Source organism: Aethalodelphis obliquidens, unplaced genomic scaffold (assembly GCF_003676395.1).
Source record: "Aethalodelphis obliquidens isolate GAN/ISIS:26980383/991018 unplaced genomic scaffold, ASM367639v1 scaffold126, whole genome shotgun sequence".
NCBI classification, from domain to species: Eukaryota; Metazoa; Chordata; class Mammalia; order Artiodactyla; family Delphinidae; genus Aethalodelphis; species Aethalodelphis obliquidens.
In genome coordinates, this window is record NW_020838070.1 from 405,166 (window position 1) to 424,042 (window position 18,877).

The 18,877-nt window shown below is 55.6% G+C and overlaps 2 protein-coding genes across 2 annotated transcripts; both read right to left on the bottom strand.

The window, feature by feature from the left end:
* Positions 1 to 8,571: 8,571 nt before the first annotated feature.
* On the bottom strand, positions 8,572 to 9,651 carry PPY (pancreatic polypeptide). Its single transcript, XM_027098927.1, has one exon. It carries the CDS (start codon positions 9,391 to 9,393, stop codon positions 9,193 to 9,195), a length of 201 nt encoding a protein of 66 aa, XP_026954728.1. The 5' UTR covers positions 9,394 to 9,651; the 3' UTR covers positions 8,572 to 9,192.
* Positions 9,652 to 17,047: 7,396 nt separating this feature from the next.
* PYY (peptide YY) lies at positions 17,048 to 18,639 on the bottom strand. Its single transcript, XM_027098924.1, has 4 exons — positions 18,210 to 18,639; positions 17,606 to 17,793; positions 17,436 to 17,516; positions 17,048 to 17,285 (listed from the first exon to the last, which is right to left on the bottom strand). The coding sequence occupies exons 2-4, from the start codon at positions 17,791 to 17,793 to the stop codon at positions 17,261 to 17,263; spliced, it is 294 nt and encodes a 97-aa protein (XP_026954725.1). The 5' UTR covers positions 18,210 to 18,639; the 3' UTR covers positions 17,048 to 17,260.
* Positions 18,640 to 18,877: the final 238 nt, after the last annotated feature.

The window sequence follows — 18,877 nt, forward strand, 5'->3', positions numbered from 1 at the left end:
CCTGCCCTGGACTCCTGGGGCTCTTGCTCTGCTCAAGCGGCTGTGGCGGCGTTTAGGGGTCTTCTGGCAGGTGATGCCCACGTCTGGCTCTTATGCTAGACTGAACTCCAGCAGAAGGAACAGTGCCTTACTCACTCCCTGTCCCGTGAACACTGCCCAATGCCTGGAGGAGAACAGATGCCTGACGTTAGTTGAGTGAACACATGATAACTATCTTGCCTGAGTAACAGAATATGAAGAATCAGGATGTGAATTTCACTTCCTTGCACATTCCCAGGGGGATGAGGGAGGGCAGGCCAGGCCACCCCCCAGATGGGGCCAAAGCATCTGGGGAGGGATCAGAGAATCTCAGAGAGAAATGGTGGGAGTCAGTTCTTGAGCCTGGCTCTTCCTGTCTGAGCTTGGTTGGAGCATTCAATACCCTTTCCTCCAAGCCTGAGACTCCTTCCAAAGGAGACAGGCCTGGCTCTCTCCTCACAGCCCATGGATCTGAGAGCCTCAGACTCAAATCTTTCGTCCCAAGGAATCTCTTTGATGATGTGGGTATTTGGGCTAACCCATGGGAGGCTGGAGGGGCTGATCCCATGCCTGGGACACAGTAGGTCAATCTTCTTGATGTCCCTCCCATCCTCTTTGTCTTGCCTTCACTCTTAGGCCACAGGCCTCAACGCAATCTGGCTAAGCCTTTTGGCTGGGTCCCAAAGCAGAGTGGAGGTACAGATGCTCTAAGAACAGCTCTTGTTTTTGCAAAGGGGAGTGGTCTGGAAAATTCCAGACTGGGAGTCCTCAGGGCCCTGCTTCAGTGCCAGGGGTCACTTGGCATATTTATTGCACAATATTTATTGAGCACCTGTCCTCCTGGAGGGGTTGCAGCCACTGGGACACACCAGTGAACACAGCAAAGTCCCCTTTCTAGGAGCTTCAATTCCACTCACACTATTTTTGGGGGGATAAAATTTTTACTGAGATATAATTCATATACCATAAAATTCACCCATTTACTCTGTACAATTCAGTAGTTTCTGGTACATTCACAGAGCTGTGCAACTGACAACCACGATCAATTTTAGAGTATTTTTATCACCCCCCCAAAAGAAACTTCATGCCCTTTAGCACTCACCTTCCATCCCCCGACACCGCCCCGCCCTAGACAACCAGCAATCGACTTTGCAAGGTTCAGTTCTCTACTACATAATTCCGTTATAGCTGAATAACGTTCCATTTCATGGCTGTACCACATTTTGTTTATCCATCCATCAGCTGATATATACTTGGGTTGTTTCCACTCTTTGGTTATAATGGATAATACTGCTATGTGTGGACATAGTTTTTCATTTCTTTTGAGTCCACACCTAGGAATGGAATTGCTGGTTCATATGGTAATTCTATGTTTAGCGTTTTGAGGAACAGCCAGACTGTTTCCCACAGGGGCTGCACCACCTGTTCTATGCACTCTTATTGAGGGAGGCCTCTCCTGGGCCAGACCAGAGTGGGAATTAGTAAGCTGACTGTCATTTTTCCTGCAAGGCAAAATACCAGTAATTTCCAGACCAGCATTTCTTTTACCAGCCTCAATTTAAGATGATATTATTTGCATTCTTGTCATTTTAGTAGTCTACTAATGAGGGCTCAATGTATAACCTACTTAATTTCTTAACACGATAGCTACATTTTCTCCTAAGTCACCACAGACAACTGTTTCCTCCAGAACCTTCCATCCTGGGCCACATTCTCAGCCTGAGGGGATGCCCGGTTCTGGCCAGATGATCTGGAAAGCAGCAGGAGGGAACTTGCTGGGGTGATGAAAATGTTCTGTATCTCGACTGTGGGGTTGATTACGTATTTGTCAAAACGCATCCAATTGTACACTTAAAATGAGCGGAGTTTTGTGTTAAACATTTCTATAAAGTTGTTTTTAAAGTTATTTTTTTTAAGTAGGCTGAGGTCAAATTGCGAAGGACTTTAGACGTCATGCTAAGAAGATTGGGCTTTATCCAGGAAGTAATGGGAGGCTTATTAATCAAAGATTTTTCAGTTTTCTTTGGTTTGGTAGCAAGTAAAAGTCCAACTCAAGACAGCTTAAGCAAAAGAGGGAATTTCTCTGAAGGGTCCAGGGGCAACTCACAGAATTCAAGGCAGATTTGAGGCTGAAAGCCTAAGGAGCCTTCTCTCAGCTTTGCCTCCCAATAACCCTGTGGCCACCATAGCTGAGGACACCTTGCTCAGAGAAGTAAAGTGACTTATCCAGGGATGCACAGCCAGCAGGCAGCATGGTAAGCTTGGAGCCCAGGTCAGTCTGATGCTGATGCCTGTGTCTTGACCGGAGCGGCAGAGAAGAGTTCACTCGAAAAGGTCCCTGGGAGAAACAGAGCCAAGCAGATGGAAGGAGACTGGGAGTGGGGGAGGGGCGCAGAGCACGGCCAGCAGTCTTGCTTGAGTTAAGAGCAATTGATGGACCAAGGGACTGGGAGGTGATGGAGGGGGACTCAGGACTGCAGATGGCCCGAGGCCTGAAGGACAGAGAGGCATGTAACTGGCTGGGGGTAGCTTTCCAAGAAGATGGGCCTGTTTCTCCAGATCCAAGAGGGTAGGTCTCAGGACTTCTCTGAGGCTGTTTCCTCAAATGAGGAGTTAACAATGCCTGCATGGGTCATCAATATTACAGACGCTGCAACAGAAAGCTTCTCCTGGTACCCAGCACTGAGCAACTGCGATGATTATCAGTTATCAACAATATATAACTCTATATTCATAGAGCTACTGTTATTGATAATAATATTGAGTCCTTTATGCCTCCTCCTGCAACCTGCTCACCCTATCGAGCATTTTCTCTTATTCTGGGCCAGGAAAGAGGGGAGCCGAGCACCATACCTCAGAACTTGATGGTTCCTGGAATGAACTGAGCCCGGAAGAGTGAGGGACTGAGGGCCCTTGGCGCTGGAGGAAGAGCCCAGGTGTTTGTAAGAGCAGCCTGGGTTCTCACAGCCAAAGCTGCAAGAGGACACATATTCGAGCTCTTTTGGGGATGGGGGCATCAGCGCTGGGCTTGTGCCTAAGTAGGATAAATAATAGCCTATTTGTTGGGATTTGAGGTACACTGGCCCCTAGATCTCTCCTCCCGCCTTGTACTATGGAATTTTATCATAGGAATCTCATTGCTTTTTCTGGAGATTCTCGGCTCCATGGAAATGTAGTCCTGGTCTCACTTGGCTACTGAGCCATCCTATAAACTTCTGTTGACATTGAGTTTCTCACCCCTTCCCCTGAGGGAGAAGTGTGAATGGGGGTGGGGGGAAAGCGCGCATCGGGGAGTAGAGGGGCTCACACACGCTAATCACTTATTTGTGCCGGGAGCTGTCCAAGGGCTTCAGCTACATCATCCGACTCAATCCTCACAACAGCTCTGTGCTCTAGGTGTAACCAGCTCCACGGCACAGACAAGGCTGCAGAGACTCAGGGGAGATAATGTCCCTTAATCAAGGTCACACAGCCAGGAAGTAGTGAAGTCAGGATTCCTACCCAGAAGCCCCTGCTCTTCCTACTGTGCCCCTTCTGGGAGTGGGATGGGCATGAAGAAGCATCAGCCTACATTTCACAACCTTACCCCAGAAAAGCAGTAATGTTGTGCAGTTACAGGGGCCCTGACAGGCCACACAGCCAAAACCCTGTGACCTGAGGCAGCCCAAGGCCTGAGTCCATCCCTCAAGCAGGCAGCCAACACCCACCACCCTTCAGAAGGCTCTGCAGGTCATCCATCAGGAGCTCCAGAGTGGCAGGGCAGGCCGGGAAAATACCCAGGACGAGCAGTGAGGTCTGCGGTCCTGAAGACAGAAACCTCACCTTCAACCCCCCACCCTCCCCACGCCAGAGGCCTAGAAGCCAGGAGCAGGGGCTCTGAGGTCTCACAGCAGCCCTGCAGGGAAAGGAGGCCCCCTGGAGCCAGCTGGATGGGAAGGAACGCCTGGTCTCTCAACATAGCTCCCCTCCCAACCTTGAAAATAGCCTCTGGGAAAAGCACAGCTCCCTCTCAACCCCCGAGACAGTTCCTCTCTAGGATCTGTAGGCTTGGAGCAAAAAGTTCCCCAACTCCTCAGTGCCTCTGCCTCTGCCGCCCAGGCCTCTGGGCCTCTGGCAGGGACTGTGCCCTGGTCAGGACAGCTGGCAGCCCCTGTGCTTCCACCCCCACCCTCTCCCTGTTCCCAACTCCCAGGTTATGACACAGGGGCAGGAGAAGGAGGAGGTGGAGACTTAGAGGGAAAGGGGACATGGATGCCGAGGAATGTAAAGGGGCTGGGAGGTCCTGACCAGAAACCCTTCTGCCGTGCCGCTCTGCACCTGCCCAGCACCATGGGAATGTCTGGTGGTCGCTGTCAGCTGTGCTCTCCAGGAGCTTGGGACGGAGGCTGGCACCAAGCGCCCCTCCTCAGGCCATTAAGGTCATGAATGAGGCCAGGGCAGCCCCCTCTGCCCATCTGATGGCCAGGACAGCTGCCAGCGCTTCCTGTCCCTGCTTTGGGGGGTGGGGAGGAGAGGCGTTCCTGGTCAAGAGAGGGTTGAGGGTCTCAGGGGCTCCGGGGGTATGTAGCACGTGTATGGGCATCAAAGCATGTGAATCACTGGGTGTGCCTGTGTGTTGCCAGCACGAAATTCTCTGTGCACGGCTGGGTGTGCGTGGGGACCCTCGGGCTAGCATTCCTGTATGCAACTGTGTTAGTCTTTCATTTGACACGCAGTATTGAGCACCTACTAAATGTCAGGCACTGTTCTAGGTGCTTGTGATACATCAGTGAACAAAACAGGCAAAGAGCCCAGCTGTCATGGCGCTTACATTGGTGGAGCGGTGGAGGGGTTACTGCTGGGGATGAAGACAAGAAAAAATAAGCATAGAATATAGTAAGTTAGAAGGTGCGGTGAGGGGGCCGGGGGAGTAGAACAAGATGAAGGGATGAGTTGCAGTGTTAAATAAGGGCGTCAGAGTAGGGTCCATTTGGAAGGTGAATTTTGAGCTGACTCCTGAAGGCGAGGCGAGGAAGTTGGTCATACGGATATCTGGAAGAAGGCTTCCAGGCAGAGTGAACGGCATGTCTGGCATTGTTGAGGAACAGCAAAGAGGCAGGAGAGGCCAGAGCGGGGTGAGGAAGGAGTCACGGAAGTCAGTGAGATTAGGGAGCTGACCAATGGCTCTATGGCGTCCTGGTGTGTTCATCTCAGGGTGTGCCTCCCAGTCCATCGCCAGGGTCCCCGTTTACCTGGTGCTTTGTGCTCATCACTGCGCACGGCCAGGTGTGCACCATTCGGCCTGGGCACCTGGAAGTCCCTTATGGCAGTAGTGTACCTGTCTATGTCCCAGAGTCTGAGGGTCCCTGGGTCTGAGCGTCCGGGAACCCCAGCTTGCCCACCCCGCCACGCGTCGGAGGGCTGGGCGTCACGTGACCGCCCCGCCTCTTTCTGCCCCGCCCGCTCCAGACTTCGGCTCTGCGCTGCGCCTGCGCATTCGCCCTGCTGTGCCTGAGCTGCTGCTGCTGAGACCTGACGGGGCCGTGGGGAAGTGCAAGTGCCGCAGCGTCTCAGGCCCAGGGCTGCCCGTTGGCTGCCCAACTTCGGCCAGTTCAACAAGTACATAGAGAAGCTCTTCAACAGCAGGTGGGCAGAGAGGAAGGGAGGGGGAGGGGAGGAAACAGACACCACCTGCCCCCGCTACCCAACCCTACCCCACCCCACTCCCTGCGCATCGCAGCCCGGAACCGGGCTCGCAGAGCAGCCGCATGGCCTCTGCAAAGACGTGTTCCCCAGCATGAAGTCCAAGAACGCTAAGAACTCTAACGACGCGAACAACCCTAAGAATACTCCACCAGCAAACGCTACGAAACCCCTAGCAGCGAACGCCACGAAACTCCCCCGACAGAACACCACGAACCCGCCACCCCGGAACGCCGCGAAACCCCGACCAGCAGCCTCCTCCCGGGGCCCCAGGTAGGAGAGCCTGGGCTCGGCTGGCACCAGTCAGGGGCCTCGGAACTGGGGGCAGGTTGGGCGGGAGCGAAAGGAAGCCCTGAGGGCTGGGGGGAATCCAGGGCCCCGGGGACTTCCTTCTCCAGGCTGGGCTTTGACTTCCAGAAGTCCAACTCAAGTCTCCCTGCCCACCGACCCTCTTTATATTCTGAGAGGGGCCCAACTCCTGCCCAGCCCGGCCCCGGTGAGAACAATAAAGAGGAACGGAATCTCTGTTGCTTCCTTGACTTCTGTGGGCCCTGGGCAAGAAGGGACCTGTCCTTGGAGAGGGGAGAGGGGTTCCTGGAGCTGCTACAGTAGAAGGAAAAAGACCTCAGCTGTGGGGTCTTCCCTGCTTCCTCCCTGCGACCCATCCACCTTCCCCCACCTCAGACACTTACACCGCTCCGGGGGAGGGGGCGGGGGGGCCCTAAACAAGAGGGAGAGCAGAGGTGAGAGAAGTGGGTCCCAGCAACCACGGGGGAGGAGCTTCAGCCAGACCCCGCCCCCCAAGTTTCTGCCCGGAGCAAGGCAGCTTTGATGCCAGCCTGGGAGGTCAGGGTTGGCACAGGAACAAGCAGCCCCCCCAGTGTGCAGAGCATTAAGGTCCTGGCTTTCCCTCCCCGCCCCGGGACCCTCTCAGCCCCTCTGGCTGTGAGCAGAGCAGGGAGAGGGCAGGAGCTCAGCCAGGCCTGTCCCCGAGAAGCTGTCTCCCCTGGGGGCAGGGGCAGAGGCCCCTTCCTGATCCAACTGTCACATTCAGGTATGTCCTGAGCAGAGTCCCGATTCCTGCTCCTGGGAAGTAACTACACCTCTCCCAACCTAGAACCCATCCCCTTAGCTGCCAGGGAAAATTCTGGGACTTAAGGCTCCATCATCCAAACTCAAGCTTTATTCTCCTGCTGAAACCAGCCCCCCTCCCGGACACCTCCTTGGATGTAAGAATCAGCCTGAGCCATGCGCCTGCCCAGTGGCGGCATCCTCTCCAGCCTTTTGCCTTTCAGGGCCTAGTTCCACTTTCAAGTCGTTTGCACACACCAGACAGCCAAGACTTGAGGGGAACCACAGTGTGGTGTCGTTGCCATGGGGTCAGTGTGAGGTGCTGAGCCCAGAAAAGTGGACCCCCTCATCCACCAAACCCACAAGCCCCATCTCGTCAGGCAGGACATGTAGGGGAGGCAGAAGGAGCCATTCCAGGAACCAAGAAGGTTTGAATTCTCTCACTTCTCCCCCCACCCCTGCCATGACCCCTATCCACAGGTGCTCCCAGGCCAGGAAAAGGAGAGAGACAAGGTCACTCCCTCCCAGTCGCAGACACATCAGCCCACCCCCACCTATTCAGGATGCCTGAGAAGGGCGAGGGTTGGCAAGGGCCACTGGGACCCCTCGCCAGTGCAGGCCTCCCCGGGCAGGATCATGGTCCTCACCCTCCCAGAGCTGGAGTGTGCAATCCACTGATTGGACTCCTGGAGGTGGCCGGAGAGCTCAGCCAATGCAGCCTCCTCCCTGGAAGGCCGAATTCCTCCTGCGGCCTCCCCTCCTGCGACTACTTAAATAGCTCTTACATCCAGGAATTCACTACCTCTCAGGGCAAGTCCTTTCCAGTTTTCTGGTTCTTCAAAGATGAAACTTATAGTCAAGGAAAGCCTGCCTTCCGGAGCCCATCGCTCTGCTCATCTGTCCACCATGCTTTATGGAAGCATCTGGTTGGCTGCAAGTCTGCCCTGCAGAAGCTCCCGTCTGCTAGCACTTTTCTGGGTTAAGGGCCATGCATTATTTCACATCCTGCTCACTACAACCCTATCATTCAGGTTATGTCCTGGCCCCAAAGCACACAGGGAACGTGGCACATCCTGCATTCTAACCCAGGTTCATCTGACTCTAAAGCCAATGCTGTATCCCTGTATTAGATTGCCATCTGCTGTCGGACCTTGGACAAGCTGCTGGACCTCTCTGAGCCTCGGTCTCCTCCTCTGTAGAGCGAGGATAACAGTTTCTCCCCCCTCACAGAGAGGGTTAAATGTCCCTGGCACACAGAGGCTCCTTTTCCCAACAACCTCACGTGACACCATCTCCAGACCCCTCCCCACCATGTCCCCCTCCTCTGGCCGTGCTTCTGCTGGGCACCGTGCCGTGAGGAGGCGCCCTTCGACCGAACACGCACAGTGACACGCCTCTGACTGCCCAGAGGAGGGCAGCTCCGACGCCACAGGTGTAGCCGGTGACTGTCTTAACCCCAGTCATTCCTCTGGGCTGGGCTGTCGCGCCTGCCCCCATGCCAAGGACACTTTAGTATAAATGAGCACTTCACCTGCTGCCTAGGCTATAGGAAAGCATTCATGGGGGTGCATTTGGGGGCAGGGCTGCCATGAAGCCAATGATCAGGAGGGTCTAGGGATGCTGAAACGGGATGATTCAAGCTTCACTGACTTGCTGAATGAACTTGGGGGAGTCCCTGCCGCCCCTTGGGCCGCAGTTTGCCCCTCTGTGAAGTGGAGAGGTTGAGCTGGATGGCTCTGATGACCCTACGGACGTTCGGGATCATTCCTAACGCCCTTGTTTCCCTCCTCCTCCCCCTTGCTTCCTGTGCATTTGGCCTGCTCCTGCCCCCGACCTGGGGTCCCCAGAGACACGGAGAATGAGGCTATGACTTTGATGTGCTTTATTTAGCCTGCGTGGGAGCAGGGGGCAAGCTGCGGCCAGAGCAAAGGGTGCGGAAGGGCGAGCTGGGCCGGCACTGCCCTGGAGTCAGAGGGGCAGGAGGTGGCTTTACGAGTCCCTCGGGCTGAGCTGCCTGTGCGGAGAGGGCAGAGCGTGGCAGCATGAGTGGGTAGTCCTCGTGCCCTCGGAAGACCTCAGGCCAGCCCTAGGCCCCTGTTCTCCCCCACCCCCGACACACACCCCGGTTTCCGCCCCAGGCATCTGGACACACAGGGCAGGGAACCAAGCCCACCTGGGGGGAGCTGCGTGGGGGGAGCCACACTCCGAGAAGTCCAGCGCGCCTTCTTTGTCTCTTTTCCCATACCTGGGAGGGGAGAGGTAGCTGGGGCCAACGCTGTGCCGGGGTGCCAGCTCTCCGGCCTCGTGCCCACCCCTCGGCACCATCCCGCCCGGGGCACAGGGGCCCAGGCCAGATCAGTAGAGATGCTCTGCTTTCCCAAGAGCGTGAAAGGGTCTAGGGCAGGGGTCTCTCGCCCTCTCTCACACACACCTGGGCCTGGTCAGCATGTTGATGTATCTGCGGAGCTCCGCTGCGTACTGGGCCATCTGCTCCGGCGTGGCATTGTCCCCCGGGTATACTGGCTCCAGCGGGGCCCCCCGGGCACCCAGTGGTGGTCGCAGCAACAGAGCCACGCCCGTGGACAGAAGCAGCAGGAAGAGGCAGCGGTGAGAGGCGGCCATCTGAGGGGCAAGGAGCAGGGAAACAGAGGCAGCACGGAGCCCACCTGCCCAGCCCCAAGCCCGTCACCCATTTCTCCAAGCCTGGGACGAAGAGCAAAGGGCTACTCGGACCTGACCACCCCTCCTCCTAGAGCCTGCCCTGGAGAGCACGACGGCCCCTCTCGGGAGCAGCGCAGCAGGCGGAGCTTAGCCAGGGCCCGGGCAGAGCAGAAAAGTGTAGCAGAGAAGGTGGGGCCGTGGGGCAAGAGACACAGGACTCATGACATCCAGGGCCTGGTGGCTCTGAAGAGGCAGGTGCGGGGTGGGAGTTGGAGCAGAGGGGCTGCTGGGAAGTAGGGGCACGCCCGCTCCCCTGCAGGTTGGGGGCACACAGAATGAACTTGTGAACCAAAGGGCAGGAATCCATTGCCTGTTGGTGTGCTGCCCTCCCACCACCCCCCAGCCTCCCCGCCAGGGGTAGACGTGCTGATGCGGGTCCTGGAGAGAACACCACAGCCCCTGTCGCTGTGAGCAAGAGGCCGGCCACACGCATGGACTTGTGTTCACAGCCACCATCCCCTGCCCCCCGCACATTTGCAGTCTTCTAGTCAGCGGCAGGCTGCTCTTCCAGGGTGCTGGATTTGTCCAGATGTAGAGCCGGACCCACGTAGGACCTCAGCCCTCCGGAGGCCCCCAGCCCAGCAAGGCACCGGCTCCTTCCCCACGTCCCAGCCCGAGCCCCTCAGAGCCCCCCGACCCCGAGCTCAGGACAGGCTGAGCACACTTACCCTAAATCCTGAGGGAGCGGGTGCTGGACCAAGCGGGTGCCTGCCTCAGGCTGGATGGATCCCCCTGCCCTCGGCCATAGCCCTTATATAGTCCTCAACCCCCCAGAGTCCCCGCCTCCTGTCAGCCTCTCTCACTCCCCAGCCCTCAGCCCCTCCTCCCACCGTCTCCCGGGCCCACGACGCCAGCGCTAGGGCCAGGTACAGGAGGGGAACAGGGAAGTGTTCTGGGTGCCACACTAACGCATAACGGGTAAAAGTTATGGACAACAGTCTCCTGTAGGCCCCCCTCTGCCTTCGGGCACCAGAGCAGGCTTCGTTCAAGAAGGACGGGGTTCTGGGACATCAGGATAACTGGCAGGTTCTGATTACAGGCCTGGGAACAGCTCCACCTGCCTCCCAAGGATTAACCCAAATCCTCAAACAGATTCCCTCAGGGCAGAAGACTGAGGCTGTGGCTCAGAGACTCCAGGGACGAAGACTGGAGACTCAGGACTTCCTTTCCAGTTTGTGATTAGAACAAGATGGGAACGGGGGAGATGCTTCAGGTAACCAGGGAATGTGGAAAGGAGTGGGGACCCAGGCAGGGAGAAACCCTCTCCCTGGCTGGTGTATAGGATGCAGAATGAGAACTGATGTGCCCCGGGGGGAGGGGGGTGCCAATATCTAGTAGCCGTTTCCCAGCTCCCCCATTCCAGGGAAGTGATAAAAACCAGCATCATTTGGAAAGCCTTGAATTTTCCAAAGTGTTCCCAGCTCAGTCACCTCAGTGAGTTCCTTCAACATCCCATTTTACAGATTCAGAAACTAAGTCTCAGAGACATTAAGTAACTAGCCTCAGGCCACATAACTAGTCAGTGGGAGATACAGGGTTTGAAACAAAGTCTAACTCCAAAATCCGGACTCTTCTAAGTAGGGCTGTTAAAATATTGCTATAATTTCCTGATTTTTGGCTGAGAAACATGAGGCTCACAGAGGCGAAGACACTAGCCCAAGATCACACAGTTGTCCAGGACTCAAGTTCTGGCTTAGATTCCCAACCCCACCAGTACCAGCAGCCCCACCCCCACCCCACCCCCAGGAACCTCTGAGTCTCCCCTACTCAGCGTCCCTTCCCCAGCCCCCTGCCCCCTCCCCAGCTCAGGCCAAAGAGCACAAGTGACTGTCTGAATAACTCAAAGAAGCCTGAGTAGGGAGCAAAGGACTTTTCACCCCTGAGGTTCTGCTGTCCCAGATCAGGGCACCAAAAGAGTGTGTCAGGAGAGGATTTGGTTGTGGGGCGGGGGGGGGGGTGGGGGGGGGGGGCGGGGGTAAGGACTGGAGGTGTTGCTGCAGGGACCTGAGCTTTGCTTTTCCTCAAGATAATGAGGATTAAGGAAGCCTCAGGAAACACCAGTGTTCTGTCTTGTTCCTCTCAGTTCTGACTTCTGGCAACAAGAAGAACAATAATGCTTCACCCAACAACAACTTACATTCTGCAAAGAAAATATGGAGGTCGTTCGCTCTCCGCTAGCCCTGGCCCTTCTCTGGCCTCGGGATCCCACTTGGTAAAACAGGGTGAATTAGTGGCTGGTCCCAGGAGGGCCTCTGGTGAAGCCAGCAGAGGCTGCAGGCTGCCACCAGGGGGCGCCAGGCTCCAACCCTAGTTCAACAGGTCTGGTCTCCCACAGCACTGTAGTGCTGTGGGACGGTTCTGGCCATCACCCCCGTCAGCTCCCAACCCCTGCAGACAGATGGTAGACCCGGGGATTGACTCAAGTGCTGGGGCCATCTATAGTTTTGGCCTGTCACAGAGGGGACATAGCTTTGTCAGTGCCTAAGAAATGACAGTTACTCTACAATGTCAGCTGAACCTACGGCTTTCGTTTTTCGCCTTTGCAAACAAGTGATTCCTCTTCTGGGTCCTCTCAGGGATGTTGTGACAACTGAGGAGGAAGGGGTAGTGGATGTGCTTTCTAAACCGTATGGCCGTGTCCAGACGGGCGATGCTTCTCACTCACCTTCGTATATTCCCAGGGCTTGCCATGGAGCCCTGCTTGGAGAAGCACTAAGGACTTACCTGCAGACAGAGTAAGTGCAGGCGGAAGTGATCTCTCTCCCCCTGCCAAACCTCATGCCTCCGGGACGGGGACGATGGCCATTGGGCAGCGTTGGGGATGGCGTAAGGGCTCAATGAGACGAGGAAAGGAAGACCCCAGAAACACCTGGGGTCACTAGGTGAAGATGAGTGGACAGTAGCAAGGGGCACGGGGGTCCCCACATATGGGACTGCAAGAGCAGGAATTGGACCAGCATTGCACCCTCCATACCCACCCCCTACAACAAGAGCTCCTCCAAAGCAGCCTGGGCCAACTCTTAGGCCAATGTCTTATTCCCACACTGGATGGCAGCAGGAGAGGTGGGGAAAGCTAAGCTGTGGCCACCCCCAGATACTAGGAACCCAGGGGGTTCCCCATTCCCTGGGGAAACCCCTTGGGCTGAGGATTCTCACACACACCTTGGGCCCCTATCCCACCCCCTTAGGACCAACTCAGGCCCAACTAAGGGCTCAGGTCACTAATTTGGAACCCGGGCTCTGTCCCCACTTCCCTCCGCCCTGGGGACTCCATCTGCCTCCAGGGTCCCCTGCAGGCTCAGGAGTGCTCAGTAGCTCTCCCTGTCCCCAGTGCCTGCAAAAGCAAATCCTATCATTGTCAGCTCGAATTTTTCCTGAAGAGGAAGGCTTCTTTCTTGCTAAGAGAAAGGCTAAACCAATCCATATAATAAAGTGTTGGGGGAGAGGGATGGATGAATGGGGAGGAAAGAAAAACGTAGGGGCTGGCTGTGGAAGGAGGGGAGTTTTTCCTTTGGGGTGGAAGGGGGCAATGCCAGAGCAGTTTTGAGATGGGTTAGGAGTGAGTAGGAGAAGAAAGGAAAAGAAGGGGGATACTCAAGCGTGTGCCAGGCTATGCCGAGCTGACCTGTAGCTTCAGCTCTCCTACTCACCAGTTCTGCCATTCATTAACTGTGTGACCTTTAGCAACTTACCTCACCTCTCTGAGCCTTAAAGCAGGAACTATTATTATTATTTAAGGTGTAAGGATCCCTGTTTAACCAGTGAAGGAATAAATGCAGTGAAATGAAATGACTAGGCCAGTCACACAGCCAATGAATGGCAGAGATGGGACTCAAATCCAGATCTTTTTTTTTCACATCCAGATCTTTTGTCCCTGAGGCTATTGCACCAACCGTGGGGTCCCTGCCCTTGAAGAACTCCTGGTGTGAGAGCTCAGATTCGGGCTACAGATATACTCAGGGCAGACCAGGAAGGTTCCGAAGGAAATGAGGCTTGAGGTGGATGTGAGGAATGGTGAGGGGTGAGGGGATGCTATTTCACAGAAGCAGGGAGGTGGCAGCAGGACTGAGCGGCTCAGGGGCGCACATCAAGGAATCGTGGGAGATGCCACCAGAGGAGAAAGGGTGTGTATCGGGAGTTTTGCATTTCTGGCAGAAGCATTTAGATTTAACAGTTAATGGAATCAGAACAGGCACAGGGTGGGCTCTCTTACCTCTGTCCCTAACTCTATGGCCTCCTGTAAATCTTTCCCCTTCTCTGGGCCTCGAAATTTCTATCTGCTCAATAAAGAGATAAGATCAAATGATTTCTAAATGATGTTCAAAGGAGATGGTGTTTGTAGCAGATTAGGCTAGCTGCCCCAATATCCACTCTCTCCTCCCTCCATCATAAAAGAGTTTAAAGCGGGTACATGGCCATTCAGCAGAAGACATCTCCTGGGCTGTTCTTGCAGTGAGGTAGGGCCATATGACTAAGTTTTAAGCAATGAGATGAGAATTTGAGTGACTTGTGCCATTCTGTTTTTACAAGTGGATGTACCCCCCTGTGGCAAACGGCACCAACAGTGACCACAAAAATACTTCCTATCCCACAAGTAGTTCTACGATGAGGTCTAAGTCCCCTCTTTTTGAATGCAGGTAAACCTGTGACCGCTTGGACCAGTAGAGTATAGTGGAAAATGCTATGTGACTTCTGAGGCCAGGTCATAAAAGGCAATTGTTACGAGTTAAATTGTGTTCTGCTACCCCCCTTCCAATTCATATGTTGAAATCCTAACTTCCACTACCTCAGAATGTGACCTTATTTGGAAATAGCGTCATTGCAGATGTAAGTAATTAAGATGAGGTCATACTGGAGTAGGGCAGGCCCCTAATCTAACATGACTATTGTTATTATAAAAAGGGAAAGGGGACACGGGTTCGTGCCCCGGTCTGGGAGGATCCCACATGCCCCGGAGCGGCTGGGCCTGTGAGCCATGGCCGCTGAGCCTGTGCGTCCGGAGCCTGTGCTCCGCAATGGGAGAGGCCACAGCAGTGAGAGGCCCACGTACAGCAGAAAAAAAAAAGGGAAATTTAGACACAGAAGCGGACACACATAGAGGGAAAATGATGTGAAGAGGCACAGAGTGAAGACACCCATCTAGAAACCAAAGAGAGAGGCCTGGAACAGATCCTTCCCTCACAGCCCTCAGAAGGAACCAACCCTGCCAAACACCTTGATCTGGCCTCCAGAACTGTTGTTAAACCACCCAGTTTGTGGTACTTTGTTACAGCAGCCTTAGCAAACTAATACAGCCATGTAGCCGCCTTCTGGTTCTCTTGGAGCATTCATTCTGGGGGAAACCAGCTACCGTGTAAGTCCAACTACCCCAAGACATGATGCTGGAGAGCCCACATGTAGGTGCCGGGCTGGGATCACAGACGACAGCCAGCAGCACCTGCCAGACCCAGCCAACCTCTGACAGCCACTGCATGAGAGGCTCCAAGGGACAACTGCCTAGTCAAGCCCTTCCCAGTCCTGACACACAAAATCATGAGTAAATACAGCGGTTATTTAAGCCCCTAAGTTATAGGATAACTTGTTACACAGCGTAGTAACGAGCGCACCTCCTCTTTCTCCTTCCCTCCCTTCCCAGTGGCTAGAACATGGATGTGGTGATGGTGGGCCATCGTCAGTCGTGTAGATGAGGGTGTGGGGAAGCCTCAGAATAGAAACCTGGGATGTTGGATGCCCCCATGGAGCAGAGATGCCGACTCCCCAGATGCCACTCGTATTTTATGTAGGAGAAAAATAAACTCCTTTCTTGTTTAAGCCATTTTTAATTGTGTCTCTATTTTAAAAGCCACATCAATACCCTGGCAATATAATGTATGTAAAACAAATAGCTCACTGTCTAGCACATAAGTAAGTGCTTTTTTTTTTTTTGGCCACCTGCGCAGCTTGCGGGATCTTAGTTCCATGACCAGGGATCGAACCTGGGCCCCTGCGGTGAAAGCACCGAGTCCTAACCACTGGACCACCAGGGAATTCCCAGTAAGCACTTAAAAAAAAAAAAAAAGTAGCTATTTATATTGTCGTCATTAATGTTACATCTAAGATTCCCTCCAGCTCCAACACTGGTTGGGTTTGATCAGCAGTGGATTAACCACCTCTCAACACTCCCCCCAGTGGACGTGAGGCAAACCTACGTCACTGATGTTGAACCAGACACGTCAAACTGGGCAAAAATTGTCCGCGGTCATATAATTGATACCAGGGTTCTCTTCTATTAGCCTCAAACTGACCACGGCTCTCCCAAGCAGACCAACACACAGGGGACCATGGACACCAACACAGATTCACATCCTCCCACTTCTCCAACCACAAAATGAACCAAAGCTTGTGGCAGCCATTGCGTGCTCCCATCCCACCTCTCCTGGGGCGCGAGGTGGGAGGGGGAAGGGATAGAGTAGAGGAGAGAAGACAGGGGGAATTGTGATGGGAAGTGGGTCTCAGATAATGGCAATACTGTAGGGAGAGGAAACCAGAGAAATGAACTAACTCCACCCCCCCAAGCAATCATGAAAGGCTTCTGGGATGAGGTGGCCACTACCCTGAAGCTGATCTCCAGACTGAAGAGAGGGAAAGGGATCTACAGGCAGGGGGAGTGGCCTGGGCAAGGGCTTAGAGCATTAGGGTCCACACAGCCTGTGACCTGACCAGGCCCTGGACCTGCTTTCATCTCACCCTTCTGCCCTATCTTCAGGGAGGCCGGAGGGCAGCTCAGGGGAGGGTAGGTGTTAGAGCCCCAGGGACTCCAAGGCAGGTTGTGTCTGAGCAGGGACCTCTTCATGGCCTTGTCACAAGGAGGGCATGCTTAGTGACTTATCTACTGGGTGTAAATTCAGAAAGGGGAGGGCGGCTGCTGAGAGAAAGGGCAGCCTCCACACTCCCATCGCTCCTCCTGGCCAGGGAACGGAGGTGTTAGAAATGACCCCTTCCCCCAGCACACACACCCACCTCACCCCCCAAATAACTCTCCCTCCACAGCCCCATCTTGGGTCCCATCTCCACCCCCAGCCACTACAGCGTGGTGGGGTGGGGGGGGTTAGTAATACACCTCCTCGGGGTAACCGGGGTGTTGGTGTCAAGCCCACGCTCCCAACCACCTTCATCTTTGGGGGATGGGGGCACCTTTGTCTCCACCTGCTCTGCTGGGCTGCCTAGCATGCTCCTTTCCACACTTTTCACCCTTCAGCAACAATTCTCGCTGCTCCTCTCTACCCCTTTTGAAGAACTTCCAACCTGTCCCCACCCCACCGGACTAGAGAGTTCCAGAGGACCCTAGTCTGGATGCTATCCACCCCCCCACCGCGCCGAGTGGCAGCGTTTTCTCTAAGCTTGGATCAGAGAGAGCCCCCCCCCCCCACTCCACCCCAGCCCTGGCCTGGGGCGCCTTTTGTCTCACGTGCCGTCTTCTATCCTCGCAGCTCTCTCGTCTCCACCCTCCACTCCCACCTGGATGCCACCTCCACGAAGGAGAAGGGAAAGGAAATAGAAACGCACGCTTTGCACGTCAGTGAAATTTGCTCTTTATTTAGGGACCAAGGAAGGACCACACACAGCCCTCCAGCCCAGGGGCGGGGGTACCGAGAAGTGGAATGAGGACCCCACCCCGAACCCTCCGCAGACGCAGCAAGCGGGAGAGGAATCCAGGTTCCGGGGTCAGGAGCAAACATGCAAATGAGGTTGGTGAATCAGCGTGTCTCTCAGGAGGCCTTGGGGGTCTTCACCACAGGTAGGCGCCTTCTGGCCTGTAGGAGGGAAAGGAAAAAGAATCACACGAAGCCCGGCGTCGGATCTGGGGAGGCGAGACTTGGGGAAAGTACTAGGTGGCGGTGCCAGGGTGGCAGGAGGACCAGGCCACGCTCCAGGAGACAGGGCGTGTGGTGGGGCGCTTTTACCGCGACTTGACGGGCCGGTCCTCGGGATCGGGGAAGAGCAGTTTGGAGAGGAGGGCTTCCGAGATGTCACGTTTCCCGTACCTGCGGGGCGGGGCCAGAGGTGGGCGGGGTCAGGCCCGGCCGCGCCCCTAGTGGCGACCCCGCCCCGCCCACCCCGCGCACGAGCTCACCTCTGCCGAGTGACCAGGTTGAGGAAGTGGCGCAGAGAGAGGTAGTAGCGCTTCAGCTCTTCCGGCGAGGCGTGTGCGCCGGGAGCCTCGGGTTTGGCGGGGTAGGCGTCGACCAGCGCCCCCAGGCAGAAGAGCAGGGCCAGCAGCACTGTGGCCATGGCGGGCCACGGCCTGCGCACCGTCACCATCTGGAGAAGGGGCACTGGAGTCAGCCCGAGCCTCTACCCCTGAGGCAGGAGGCTGAGGCTGCCGTGGGGCCCACGCTCCAGCGGCCTGTCTGGGGCTGGTACCCGACCAAGGGTCAGCCACCTGCTCGCTGTGTGTTCTCAGGCACTGCACCGTCTCTGGCCTCAGTCTCCTCACCTGTCAGAGGGGCATAAGCCCTGCCTGCCTCCACCCGTGTTACCCAGAAGAGTAGATGGAAGAAGAAGGCTATGCTGGCAATGGGGGCTTCCCCGCCTCTCTCCTTCCCACGTCGGCTGGCCCCCTTCCAATCCAGCTTCCCGCCACTCAGTCCCAGTTTCCCCCATCCTAGCCTCAGTTTCCCCACCAGATAGCCTGGGATCCCCAGCACCAGACCGTTCCTGGGTCCAAGGCCACTCACAGCGACAGCTCCAGAGGCGGAGATGATCAGGAGATGGAAGGCGAGAGGAGTCCCAAGGGCTGGGCTGCTGCAGGTCAGGCTGTGGCCTACTCAGCTCAGGGCTTTCCCTCCGGGGCTTATATCCAGGCCTGAAAAGGGAGGGGGAGCTGGAGGGGGGAGGGCTCTTCTTCCTTCCTCCCTCCACCCCAGGCCAGATCGCTGAGCTTACACCCAGACAGTGCGTGATGTCTCCACCTCCAAGGAACCGGGGAGGGGGGGAGCTCCCACACTCGGACTCAAGGTACCTCTGGATAGGGTGCCTAGCCGGAGCCCCATCTTCACCCTACAGCCCCCCAACAGCAGGTCTAGCCTTCGGAGGAAGTGAAGCATTTGGATCTAGGTTCCTGGGATGACCCCCTAGGATCAGGGCTGAGATTCCATCTTTCCTAGCCTGTCCACAGGTGGGGGTGGGGGCTCGGGGGGGAAGGGGAGCAGGAAGCCAAACCCACTTTTTCCAGCCTGCGGGACCTGTGACCACTCCTTCCAAAAGCCAGCCTTTTCAGCCCCTGCTCTGTAATATGTTGGAGGAGAGCCAAGGAGTGACAGGACCTGTGGGGAAAACTCTCTCTCTACTGGAGGCAGGGATGGGAGCTATGACCTTGGCTCTTGACCTCCTGTTTATGATGTCC

What these genes read in the sequence shown, in the direction of transcription:
- PPY (XM_027098927.1), bottom strand. Translation starts at nt 9,393, where the DNA reads ATGGCCGCCTCTCACCGCTGCCTCTTCCTGCTGCTTCTGTCCACGGGC.
- PYY (XM_027098924.1), bottom strand. Translation starts at nt 17,793, where the DNA reads ATGGTGACGGTGCGCAGGCCGTGGCCCGCCATGGCCACAGTGCTGCTG. An exon ending in AACCTGGTCACTCGGCAGAG is followed by an intron (nt 17,517 to 17,605) that starts GTGAGCTCGTGC and finishes CCCGCCCCGCAG; the next exon opens with GTACGGGAAACGTGACATCT. An exon ending in GACCGGCCCGTCAAGTCGCG is followed by an intron (nt 17,286 to 17,435) that starts GTAAAAGCGCCC and finishes TCCCTCCTACAG; the next exon opens with GCCAGAAGGCGCCTACCTGT.